The 13,931-nt window shown below is 41.3% G+C and overlaps 1 protein-coding gene across 3 annotated transcripts in view; it reads right to left on the bottom strand.

The window, feature by feature from the left end:
• The window catches only part of spon1b (spondin 1b), a 106,464-nt gene that overhangs the window by 24,372 nt on the left and 68,161 nt on the right, over window positions 1-13,931 (bottom strand). For all 3 annotated transcript variants that reach the window (XM_051073587.1, XM_018704157.2, XM_018704158.2), the window contains exon 8: window positions 1,535-1,599. In XM_051073587.1, coding sequence (XP_050929544.1) covers window positions 1,535-1,599 — 65 coding nt within the window. The remainder of the gene's footprint in view (window positions 1-1,534; window positions 1,600-13,931) is intronic.

The following is a 13,931-nucleotide window of genomic DNA, read 5'->3' as shown; positions in this document are numbered from 1 at the left end:
TAACCTAGACTCTTTTGCTCCCATCGACCTCCCCCAGCTCACATCAATTATCTCAGCATCTAAACCTTCAACCTGTCTCTTAGACCCCATCCCAACTAGACTGCTTAAGGAAGCTCTGCCCTTAATTTGCAGTCCTGTATTAGATATGTTAAATCTGTCCTTGTTAACAGGTTATGTTCCGCAGTCGTATAAAACAGCTGTAATCAAACCTCTTCTAAAAAAGCCCACTCTAGATCCAGATGTATTAGCCAATTACAGACCAATATCTAACCCCCCCTTTCTTTCCAAAATCTGCTGCCAAAATCCAGGAGACAGACACCCTCTGTACCTTTAAGAGTCGGCTTAAAACTTTCCTCTTTGATAAAGCTTATAGTTAGGGTTGGCTCAGGCTTGAACCATCCCTTAGTTATGCTGCTATAGGCCTAGACTGCCGGGATATCTCCCATGATGCACTGAGCTTCTCTCTCTCTCTCTCTCTCCACAGTATGGATTCATATCCCATAAACATGTTACTAACTCAGTATCTTCCCTTTCCTGTAGTATTGTGCTCTCCCGTCTCTGTCTCTTTCTGCAGGTATTTCTGCCTCTGGAGCTGTAGAGTCTGATCTGTGATGACAAGTCTCCTGCTGCTCCTACAACTCCACTCAACACCTGCTGCTAGAATTAGAAATGACTTATACTGCTATTAGTTGTATTGCTGTGTTAGCAGCTAATACTTTAATTATCATTACTATCATTACGACTACTGTATTACTGGCATCACCTTATGTTTTATATGGAACCTGTGTTATGCTATGCTCTTCTCTCGCTATTCTCTTCTGCTCGAGGTTTCTGCCTCTTAAAGGAAGTTTTTCCTTGCCACTGTCTCCTAGTGCTGCTCATGGTGGATCTGCTGGGTCTCTCTCTGTAAATACCTGTTTTAAAGAGTACGGTCTAGACCTGCTCTATATGAAAAGTGCCTTGAGATGACTGTTGTTGTAATATGGCGCTATATAAATAAAATTGAATTGAACTGTACTGAATTCAAAGTGTATCCCATATCGAAGTTTAGATGGCAAAATTTGTGATTGGTCTCTCAATCCAGATGCATAGGCCCATTCAGGAAAAAAATGTAGACAACAGCTTTATAGCTTGCACAGTCACAGTTATTATTATTATCCCTATTGACAGTATCACCCTCAGGCTGAAAAGCACATGAGACTTACTGCTCCTGTGGTCCTCTAACATCCCTGCTGGGAGGAGCTAAGGAAGAGACATGACTGATGGATGTGAGGAGCCATGTTAGGCAAATGGAAACCAGATAGTGTTGGTAATGTTCTGTTTGTATTCCACTTGTAAAGAGAAAGCTAGTTAGCCAAGCTTGTTTGCATTGAAGTACTAATAGAGGGATTAGTTAGGTTCAGCTACAGTTCTGTCTCCTTGTCAAGCAATGAGATGTGTTGATGGCAAATGACCCATGAAACTGAATTTTTAATTATATCTCTCACAGAAGTGCCTTTTCCCTTTAGTGAAACTAGCATTGAGTGATACTTACAGGTTGAGTGGCTGCCATGCTGGCCACTGAGCCTTAGCTTTAATGACAGTCAGTACTTCATCTCCCTGTGGAGAGAAAGAAGCAAAAAGAGAGACAGAAAGAGCAAGAGAGAGAGATACAAAAAGTAATTTGTCTCTAAATAGGATGACTAAAAAAGGAGAAAAAAGAAACACTGACAGGGAAAAGACCAAGTTGACAAATTGACATGAGTTCGAGTGAGTACTCTCATTCAAGGGCAGCAAAGTATATTACACTTTTCAAAGGTTTAAGAACCTGGACAATGTCTGTCTCTTATCACGACAAAATGGATGTGTGCTGTTTTATAATAGTCATCTGTCATTCCGTACTCTGCACAACACCTACCGCTCTCTAGTCTTTCTGTAGCATTACAGCCACTTTATGGACTGCACAACACATTATCTGTCATAACGAATAAGATGTAATTATTCAGCCAAAAGCAGGAAGACAAATGATGGCTTTAGTTTGGTGCAGCAGTTGATTTGAACTTAATTGGAAAGTCCAAATGGGTCATCTCTGGTTTAATAAAAGCTTTTATTGTGTGTACTCTGTCTCTGTGTATTGTGTGCACTCTTTCTCATGCACACACACACACCTCCAACTGCATGCACACACATGCACAAACAAAAGCTTCAGTTTGGGATATGCCAAAAAAAAAAAAAAAAAAAAAATTCTGGTGACTGAAGATTCCAGGGTTGCTTTAAAAGCCTCCTCTCTTCCCTGGGGCAAAGTGGCAAAAATAAGTTTACAAGTCTGTGTCCATCTTCTTTTCAGAGCAGCCTGGGGTTTTGTCTCTCTGGTTTCAGACTTACTCCATTCAAACAAACCCACACACACACAGATGGACACAGGTGGACACACACACACACACAGATATGTATATGAACGTAGACAGCCAGAGGGACAGAAACACATAATGCTGTCATGGTGTCAAGTAAGACAGACTATAGAAGATAGAACAGATAGAAGGACCAATGAGCAGGTGATGGCTATCAAGGCACAAAAAAAGAAACTTGATTACCTTTAGCACATGATGAGAAAGTAAACGGTTTATTAACTGAAGATAACTGCCATGGTTAAAAGAAGAACTACTACTACTTGAACTTCTTGCAAGGGAATGTGAATCACACACCAACCAACACAAACAGCAACCCAAAGTTACTATCAAAAGGGCTACAATGAGACATTATTTGCATGTCAAATCACAGCTTGAATTGCCAGCTATTTTAATTTCTCAGTTTTTCTTTATCTTTCTCAGTTTGTCTTGGTGCCTCTCAGATTTCTTGGTCAATATGGTAAATAGACAAATGTTCCAATTAGTCACCAAATCTATAAACTGAGTGAGATGAAAGTTTTATTGTCTTATTGTCTACGCTCCCTCACTCATACAGATCAATTCATTGTTGTGCACACAGATCATTTAGTGGTTGAACTGGTCAGGGAACAGAAGAAATACTTCAGTAGCATGGTGTGCTTTGTATTTGATTGTACACACAGAAATTGCTGGAGCTGTTTTTCCTTGTTGCTTTAAGGAGACAGAGGACAACAACTCATTTCAGTGTAATTCTAGTGTTTAACTGCTATTATCACAAGGACAGAGGAGACAGAGCATGAAGGTGTAAGGAAAATCAAGTAGTGAGAGGATATTTCCACAGACTGCTTGTACAGCAAACTGGTACAGTTACAGGGAGGAATAAATGTATAAGAGACTGGTATATTTTCACTTTTTCAACAGTGGCTAGAATGCAGCTCAAATTTCCACCACGGGCAGTTAGAGCAATCAGTTTCAAACCATCCTGAATGCTTATGGATGCATTTAGCTTCATGTAGCTTGTTTTAAAGATCAAACCACTATCCAATCCTCTCAAGCTGCATGAAGTGGACTATGTGTAAAAAGGTTTTGCCAAAAGGTGCATCAGACCAGAAAACACACATACGGCTCAGTCTGGAAAGTAATGAAACGTTCTCCAGATGTTAAAAGTCATACCAAGCGAACTTTATTTTTATAGTCCATCACATGCCATGTGGGCTCATGGGCTTTACAGGCCAACACCTGTAATGGTTCCCATCCAGCACAAGCTTTTTAAGCAGACAAGAAAATCCTGGACGAAGAAACACAGCACATGAGGAAAATGGGGGAAACATCAAGAAGAGTTGTTAATCAACATTGGAAGTGTCCATTATCAATTTACTCCAATAAACCAAGTTCAGTATAATCACTCCAGTGAAAGACATTCAGTCAAAGAAATAACATCTGCGCTTCACATATGACCCTTTTTCACACAGAGATGAAGTTAAGAAGACCCTTGATTACGCTGTCTTTACTTGTTTACACTGAACCAAACAAAGCTGATGTAATGCCACCCCAGTGTGTGATTTTAGGTTGTAAAGCCAGGATCATAGAAACAGGTGTGACATGTACCACAGCAGCGTTGGCGCAGATCAGTGTCAGTCCCACATGCCGGATCTCCCTAATACACAGACATCGATTCAGCTCTGTGACTACCTCTGCAGTCGGTTTAAAGGTGAGACAACATTGCCTCCCCATACTGCCTTCATACTTTATACAGAATGGCAAGGCAGAATAACAGTGCAACATTCCTACCTTGAACAGGCTGTGTAAAAGGGGCTATAGTCTGACAGGAGCCGGGTGAGTGGGGGGGGGGTGCAGTGCAGAATGCAGCTTCCCGTCACTTCTATAATACAGTTTTTGTATTGTGAGACAGTACTCATCATCACAACATTTCACACATACACTCCAAATCAGTCAAAATGTGATCATTTTCATATGCATGTCAAAATACCAAAGTATAGGCTGCATAATTTTGTTTAGTGATGCACTACATACTCAGCTCACAGTTAGATATGACTTCACACTTTACCTGCAGTTCTTGACGTTTTTCCAAACTTGATAGTTCAAAGGCAGATAAACATGATGAAAGGATAAACATGTTTTCTCCATCATTCTTTAACTCCATTCAATATCTGCCACTACCGGTAACTCACAATGCTTTAGTTCAGTTTAGGCCAAAAGAACAGCTTCCTGTTTCGGTGAAACAGTCCTGCAGTTTTTAGGCAGCCCTCAGCCTCTATCAGGTAATACAAAATACTTCATGGAGGCCAGTGGGAGATGCAAATGTTCCTGTAATGGTCTTGTTTGTTTATGGTAATTATGATAATGGCACAAAATGACTGTGATTTACCAATGTTTAAAGGCACATTAGATTTTCATGAAATTTTCTGAGAAGAGCAGAACTGATGGAGAGGGAGAAGCTGGTCGGGTTAGAATAAAAAATAGGAAGAATAAACAATAAGAGAGAATAGCAACAAGCATTAATACCCAAAGTGAGACAAGGAGGACAAGGAGGAAGAGAGGAAGGGATTGAACAATAAGAATGGGACTGAGGTGGGCTGGCACAAGGGAGACACAACTGAGAGGGACAGAGGGAAAAAAATTACAAGAATGCACTTAATGGAAAGAGACAGTGTGTGTGTGCAGACCCCAGAGCAGTGATTTGCATCAGCACTGTCTAGAGCTGGCAACATTTTGCCTGGCAGACTTTGGATGGGTGATCCCAATGTTGCTGTACAGTTGCCTAGCGACGATTGTACAGTCTGTCTCCCCTCTTCAGTTTCTGGATGTCAAAGACTGTCCTTCTGCACTCAATTGAGCTCTTGGTTTGGAGTTCTTTGGTAGATGAGCAGCCTGCCTGGTTTTCATGCTGGTTGATGATGGAATAAGTTCACTAATTACTGTACTGAACTTCAGTTGGCTAAAGTGGAGTTGGCTAAACAACATAAAAATAAAAATGCAGGATTATTAAAAAGAATTTATAGAAGTATACTGAGACACTTGTTCTTCTGGGTTAATTTCTTGGTGAAAGGGGGAACAAACATGCAGGGACAAATGACAGGGATAAAGTGCACGCTAAATGGCTGTAAGCTCATAGCAAAACACAACCAAAGCCCTGGAAACACAGACACTGTGCTGTTTTCCCTGGGGAGTTAGGTCATATTCTGAAGGTCTGGTAATGTGATCTCTGCCAGTTCTGGAGTTCTGGAGTTCCTATGCACAAATTGCATATTTGCCTTCCACTATAATCAATAAAGACATTACACATGAGGAGATATGGAATTTGATGGAGCTATTATTGGCAAGAAAAAAACAATTAATGAATACAAACATTAATCATGTATTGGCACATCAGTTGCAAACCTTAAACAAAGGTGATTAATTGATCAGAGGAATAAATTGTTTTTAGCTCTGTTAATAAATGAGTGGTGATACAGAGCAGTTCTTTAATTAATGAATAAGACAGAATAATGGAATAAGATATAATACTGCCTGATGTGGCCAGATGGCACCATGACAGCACTTTCATCAGATTATCTTAAAACATTTGATCAATAAAATGATTAGGGTTACAGAATGGTTGGACAATTACTTCATATGATTTTAGAACTAAGGAAAAATGGAAAAATACCAGTTTACAGTTAGGACTGGAATGTGGTGTTATTTATGAGAAAATACTACTTAGCCTTACAGAGGGACTGAAAGTGAACAGTTCTCTCCATTAGATTTCTTGTTAAAGGTGACAGTCAAATGTCCCGTGTAGAAATAAAATCTTGTTGTATTGTATCATTCTGGAGTTTCTAATTGTTTATTCCTGTGTTGGTGTTGTGTTCCTAATTCTTAGTAATCCATTAATTTTTTCCTCATTTTATGACTTTTAGTTCCTCAAACGTACATAACCAATACCCAAACCTAATCATATTAGGTATTAAGTAGGTTTTAATTCTTATAATTACAGAGATGATTAGTTCATTAATTGATAAGTCAAGTGATAAATACACCACGTCTCAAAAGGTCATGCACCAATGGGCAACATTTTTGTCTGTCCGTCTCCAAAATGGGTTGCACCTGGTCAGCCAGGTGTTGTGAGGTTGTTTAATTAGTTCATCTGTTTGTGATAGGCAATAAATATAAAATATATACATTTCTTGGTTGACCATGAAGCATGTCACTGAGAGAACCTTTTTGGTAGTGTTGCCACGATAGCCAAACAAAAATCTCTTTCAAAGCCTCAAGTCCGTGCTCAAGCCATTGCCTTGCGCAGGGCAGGGAAAACTTGCAGGGAGGTAGCACAGGACCTTGGCAGAAGCATATGATGGGTGAAGAAGTGGTGGAGATACCGGAGTTGTGACTCCCTTGAAGACATGCCCCGTGCAGGTCGCCCCTCAGTTCTGAGTTCGAGGGCCAAGGACCTCATCCGCAGGGACAATGGAAAGAGACACCAATCCTGCCGCAGACTCAGTCGAAGAGTGAAGAATCTTGGGGAAGCAGTGTCTAAGAGTAACATCCATCATTTTCTGACTGAGAAACTGGGTCTGAGAGCATACAGAAGACAGCGGATTCCTCGCCTTACCAAACTGCAAAAGGAGAAGCTTTGCTTTTGCAAAGAAGTATGCTAAAATGACCCCAAGAGACTGGGAAAACTGGGTTTTCTCTGATGAGTGCCCTCTCTACTTATTTCCAACTCCCAACAGCCAAAACGACCACATTTACACTGACAATCGAATGGAAGTATCACCTTCTGAACAGGTCAAGTTCAGCGCCCATTGCATGGTCTGGAGGGCGATGTCATCTTCAGGGCTGTCTGAGTTGCATGTTGTACCTCAGGGCACCACCATCAATGCTGAGTATTATGTTAAGAACATTCTCCAGCCAGTGCTACTTCCCATACTCACCAGAAAGAAGAAATCGGGCCCTGTCACAGCTAGGAAGATGTTCAACAGGCATGTGGAAATGGTCTTCGTGCAAGATGGTGCCCCCGCACATACTGCGCATACAACTCAGCAGTGGTGTTCTGAGCAGCTTCCTGGCTTTCTGCACAAAGAGGAATGGCCACCCAACTCCCCAGACCTCAACCCGATTGAGAACTGCTGGGGTATCCTTCCACAGCCCACCCCCTACTACCATGAAGCAACTCAATGTGAGGGCTGTGCGGGAGTGGGGCAACACTGAGCCTTCCATTCTAAAGAACTTAGTGCATTCTATGTCCAATAATTAAGATTGTGGGGGGGGGGGGGGTGCATTCTGTTGAATATTCACAATCTGAGTTGACTTTTTCTGTGGTTTTGGACTTTTGGGACACAGTGTAGTATCAACGGAACAATTCTGCTATTCATTCATAGCTTCAGTTATGAAGAAAAATAAATAAATCAAAATATTTTCTGTTTCCAGCTTTTCAAATTTGAGAATTTGTGGTGTAGGGCCACAGCCCCAAGACCAAATGGCTTGTTGCACAGACAAAGGAGGGCCACTGAACTCAGTCTCTTCACCTTTTCACACCCAGGTGTAAAATCCCTCAACTCCTGCTACAATTGGCCACTGTATGGCCCAGGACCCATACAATACTAGATGCCCAGTTCTGCTACCCCTCTCTCTCTCCACAGCAAACCCCTTGAGAGAGGAGTTGTCTCTCTCTACTCTGCAAACCCTTCAAAAGAGAGGAGTCGCTTCCCTCTTTCTGAGTGCTGCTCTCCTTCTCATCATCCTACCACAAAGGTAGGAACAAAGCTCTCTGACTCCCTCCATGAGGCCTGCCAGAAGAAGAGACCTGCACTAGACTGAACTTTTGATAGTGATAGGATTAAAGACCAAGCACCAGCAGGCACGATACAAGGCCAAGCCCCTTTTCATATAGAGCAGGACTAGACTGCACTGTTTATAATATTGAGCAAGCACTAGGTGACAATGGCAAGGAAAGACTTCCTTTTAAGAGGCAGAAACCTCGAGCAGGACTGGACTCATGGTCAGTGGCCATCTGCCTCAACCATTGGGTTGAGAAAAGAGGGGGGGGGGGAGAGTACAGGTGAAAGGGAATAAGGGAATATAGCATAATGAAGAGACCAGACATTATAGCTCCAGAAGCAGAAATCCCTGCAAAAAGCAACAGGAGAAGAGGAGAGAGAGGAAAAAGTGCAAAACTACAGGAGAGAAAGATGAAGAGAAGGGACGGAGAGAGAGAGAGAGAGAGAGAGAGAGAGAGAAATATAAACTACAGGTAAGGCCGAAAGGAATGTCATTAGTTTTGCAGGTATTTGGTTATAAACCAAAGTATTTTACTAATTAAATTTTGTCCTGGTGATGGTGCTAGAGAAATGTCAGGGGAACAGCTAAATTATTACAATTCATCCAGAGGGAAACCAAAAGGGGTAACAGATTTCATAACATTTCATCCAGTCACTGACCAAACATTTCACTCAAAACCACTAATTTGTCATGGTGGCATTAGAAGAAAAGCCAACAAGTCACCAAAATCATTAGTTAGATTAGTTATATCAAAGTTCATGGCAATCTATCCAATATCTGTTGCAATATTTAAGTCTGGAGCAACTAACCGATCCATAAATTGCCATAAATGCCATCCACCACCAAGCACACTGTTAGCATGGCTAAAAATCTATATATTCATCAATAACGATAATTATTCAATAATCCTATCTATATTGGGTGCTCCTTCGCCAAATCTCCTTATATTTCGAGTCATCAGGAATCCACACAAATACATATGTATTTACCACTGAATTTGTTTGAGGTCCTGCTACAGTGACTTTATTACATTAAAGTCAGACTATCTCTTACTTGAGTGACTTTCCATGTGAGATCTGCTAGCATTCATGTTCTGTCAGATTTTATAGCAGCAGTTGTGACAGCATTGAAAATGAAGAGGTGAAGCCTGGGACACATCTTACAGAGAAATTACAAGAAACTGCTGTTACTCCTACCAGTTTCTGAGACATGGCAGCAAATAAAAAATCTCAGGCTTAAACAGCAGCTATGTCTTAATCTGCTTGTTTTGCTATTTACAATTTATCAAATTAAATCTCACAGCTGGAGCTTTGACACCATGTTTTCCTTGTGTTTCTGTGTTTTTCCCATCTTCCCCTTAGGCTGTAGTGTGGTTCTCCTGCTCCTGGCTGTTGAGATACCTGCTCCTCATCATTCAATCACCTGCTGCATGAGAAAAGTAGCTCTTCATCCACTCTGTCAGATTGTTCTGCCATGACAGTGGTATATCTAAGACGTTTTGAGTGTTTATGTTATTTTCTTGTATTTTCACCAACCTAATGTCTCCCTGTGCCCCAGGAAATGTCCTGTGTCTGTGCTGCTGCTGTGCCATTTCAGTACCCCCCACTTCAGCTTGCTCACATGCCAGAATCCACTGATCTGCAAACCTCCAGTCAGTCTCCAACATTCCTCTCCAAAAGCGCTAACCTGTCTCCTGCCTGTGTCACCCCTCATCATCTTCATCCCCTTTACCATAACCAAAAGCATCCAGTGCTTTTGGCCTTTCCATTTGAGTAAGCCATGTCCATTTTGTCCATTCAGTCTTAAGTCAGATTCCAATCATCCTCTCCTTTCACCTGTTTCTATCCGTTTGTCCTCCTCTGCACTCTGTGTCAGAGGATCCTTTACACTGAAATTGAGATATTGTTAAAAACTGCAGATGAAGACCACAAGGTACTGTGGAATGTCCCAGAAGAAGCTATTGAATGATTAAAATTGACCTTGTGTCTGTGAACACAGCACATACTACCTTTTAAGTTTATATGGCAAACGTGTTAACAATCACTAGCCTATTTACACATCTAGTAGATATAGAGCAACATCAGCATTGATTTGGAGTCATGGTTGTGACGATGTTAGGAAAGCAGTGACAGTGAACCAAAAGACTGAAGTTGCATGCTGGGAAAATAATGCACTGTGCAAAGCACAATGTTATAAAGCACCATAAATCTCAGGGTAACTGTGACATTTGTTGACCCACTGTGAACATATCTGTATGAGGTAGATACAGATAACCTGCACCATTCCTTCCCACATTTCCTTAGTGGTCTCAGTTCTGCCCACTTATCACTCACTCACTTTGGAATTAAGTTTTGCCTGGAGGGACTTTGTGCATGGCGGCCTGAGGCTCTGTATTGTCTTTCCAGACTTGGTTTAATAAAGGAAAATGAGCCAGGGGACTTTGGGAAAAGGTGTCTACTAAAAAATCAACACTGCACTAATGCAATTACAATTGCATAGGGGCTGTGGAACAGATGGATGACTGGGCCAATATGTTGTAACTTAGTCGGATAAAATTCACAGCTTAGGTCAAACTGGAGGAGCATGCACACACACACACACACACACACACACACACCAATTTCAGTTCAGCAGGTTATTTATCAACCACCTGTGACATGGATATGAAGCCCTGCTGTATCATCTGTCAAGGTCTTTACAAAGCATCAACAGATCTGAAATAAACAAAGCCCATATTTTCTTTCCCCTAAAAGCTTGCTAGTTGATTGCTATGTTTCCTGTTGTAATAATAGCAACAATGCCACCAGCAAGATAGTAACATCAGGGCATGAAAACATGCTATTATATTGAATGTAGCCAGCTGAAATCCCAGTGTTTGTGTAGAAGAATAATTCCCTGATGGTTTAGGATTTATAGATATTAGCAAAAACCACACCTACTGTTTTAAACCAAATCCCCATTACAGCCCCTGGTTTCAAATATAATATATAGTGTGTGTGCATGCCAGCAGAATGGTGGTGATGTGGCAACAGGCCATGTACCCACTGCAATACCCACTGCAAGATCAACTGCAAGATTACTTGGTCAAATCTGTAGAAGGCTGAGCCACTCTGGATCAAGCTTCTGATCCAGTTGGTTTATGACATCCTCCACAGCCCTGAAGAAGGGGCACTACCAGTGGTCCTTCGGGTGCTGATGGCAAGGGCAGATACCTTATGCACAGGGATTGTCAGCAGCAAACATAGAAGACAAATGGTTTTGTCAAGAAAGGGGAGAGACCACAGCAGCATCGAAGATCACTAGGGCTTCTTGCCACTACTGAAGGTTGACTTATGAAGCAGCTTAGTTCCCAGACACCACTGTATAGACAACACTCAGGCAAGGCATGGTCCTGATGTCCAAAACAGCAAGGTAAATGGTCTTAATAGAACTGAATGTCTTGTAGGAGGACCAGATAGAAGAGTAAATTATGCAGACCTACTAGCTGAATGCTGGAGCTGGTGGTGTGTGCACTTGGCGCCCATTGTGGAAGGAAGCTAGAATGGCATCCCCATCTAGTTCCTTTGCAGAGCCCTCAAGCTCTTTGCCATCACAGGACCACACAGGAAGAGAGCCATCAAGAACATCACTGATGCAGAAAAAGCATCAAGATGGCTGTGGATCAAGAGGGGTCCACTTTGATTATGTTCATCTAGCAGTGGAGCTTAAGCAGGGCCAGAGTTCAGTGAGCTTCACTAAGTTCCCGTTTTTGCCTTCTTTGTAAACATGATTGTTTTGCTTTGGATTGTCCTCTTTTCAGAGCCCCATGTGCTCTGATTGGATAGTATGCTCCTCCCATTTCAGACTCATCTCATAAGTTTGCTGAATGCAAGTGCATCTTGTTTTTGGCTTGAAAAACAAGAGCACAGTTTCGAACTGCCTAGAGGATTTCTGTCTCAGATCTATCAAATTTGGATTGGACAGGAAAATCCTGGCAAAAATATTTGGCCTGCGCTGGCCCTAAAGTAAACAACCCACAACTGTTATCAGAGTTTGATTCAGTCATTGCTTAATCTTGACTGATGTAGGGAAGTACATTGATGATCTTTTCCAACTGAGCCTTGTCCTCTTCAAGCCAGTAAGAATGGCACAGACAAAACATAAAATATAGATATCCTGTAAATTCGGCAGGAAATGTGTTGACATAGGGCCGCATGGTGGTGTAGTGGTTAGCACTGTTGCCTCATAGCAAGAAGATTCTGGGTTCAAAACCTAGATCGTCTGAGGCTTTTCTGTGTGGAGTTTGCATGTTCTCCCTGTATGTGCTTGGGTTCTCACAGGGTACTCCAGTTTCCTCCCCGCCAAGTAGGTAATGTGAATCTCACTGCCCGTAGGTGTGAATGTGAGTGTGAATGGTTGTTTGCCTATATATGTTGGCCCTGCAACCCTTAAGGATAGGTGGTATAGATAATGACACTGACATAGGACTACATCGCTACTAGTAAGGTAATTGAGAAAGTAGGTTTAACAAATATGTTGTGTAGCTTAGTGTTTTATGAGAGGTCCACAGCCACATCACTGTATACACACTTTTTTGTGCACCCTGCTATGTGTATTTCAGAATCAAAATGATTGCGTATGTGTGTATTTCCTCCAAGGTAATATAATCTGAGGGCAAGGTAATCCATCACACCAGTGTCAGGTGTAATATGTGACACATTCACCTGAGGAAACATTGTCACACTGGTCAGCACTGGTCAAGTACCAAAATGCGGCAATTAATGAAGGCTGAAGTGTGATACAGAGTTATGAGCTTTTTTACTTTGAATACATCAGGTCACAGAACTATGTGATACAAGCCTGTGTGTGGATAACTATTTGTAGTGACATTAAAAAAATATGAGCAAAAGCACACCCACACATCATCCTATTTTAAACCATCCCTTATACCTCTTGCTGGTATAACTTGCTGATTTGGTTAGCCAAGAAAAAATGTAAAAAACATGTTATGACAGATTAAAAAACAGAGGGAAAATAGTTTCAAGATGAGATAAGAAATTTGATGTTGTCATTACAATAAAAATAAATCAACTGGCTCTGAAAACCAAGTTTTGCTGTGGTAGAAATTTGCAGGCTTCAGTAGAAAGTCTTTTGAATTTGAATTTGAAATGGATCTTGAAATGTAGATGATGTGGTGATCCAAGACACCTCAAAGGCTTTTGGATCAGGTGATCAGGATTAATCTGAAATATCATTATCACTGAGACCTGAGGTGTGAGAGGAGAGGAGAAGAGAGGATACAAGAGAGGAGAGGAGAACAGAGCAGAGCACAGAAGAGAAGAGAAGAGAAATTTCATCATATTAACCAGTATAATTTAATGTCTTGTCTTTTGGAGTGACAGTCTTGGTAGCATTAGGGGACTTCTTCTCCTCTCTTGTGTCCTATCAAATAAGTAAACCATAACACACCTTTGGGAAAAGAAAGGGTCTGACACTTTTTCCAAGGTTATGAATATAGCCTTTTTCTATAGCAGGTTACAGATAATTCAGATAAATCAAACTTCAAAAGTTTCCTTAGCTGTAATTTGGGAGGAAGGCAAAGGTCATTATGTGCCCAACTGAGAACTGATTCTTCGCCTCTGGCTACTGAGGTGATGATTTTGAAATTGCCTCTGGCAGTTTCATTTTGTGTTATATTGTACTGGATAGGCTGACCTAAGATAAATCACTGTGTGAAAAATAAGGGGAAAAAACTAAGAAACAGATCTAATGACTTAAAAGTAAAATGACTCTTTAAGGAGATAA

Source organism: Lates calcarifer, linkage group LG10 (assembly GCF_001640805.2).
Source record: "Lates calcarifer isolate ASB-BC8 linkage group LG10, TLL_Latcal_v3, whole genome shotgun sequence".
NCBI classification, from domain to species: Eukaryota; Metazoa; Chordata; class Actinopteri; family Centropomidae; genus Lates; species Lates calcarifer.
This window is presented reverse-complemented; position numbering and strand designations above follow the sequence as displayed.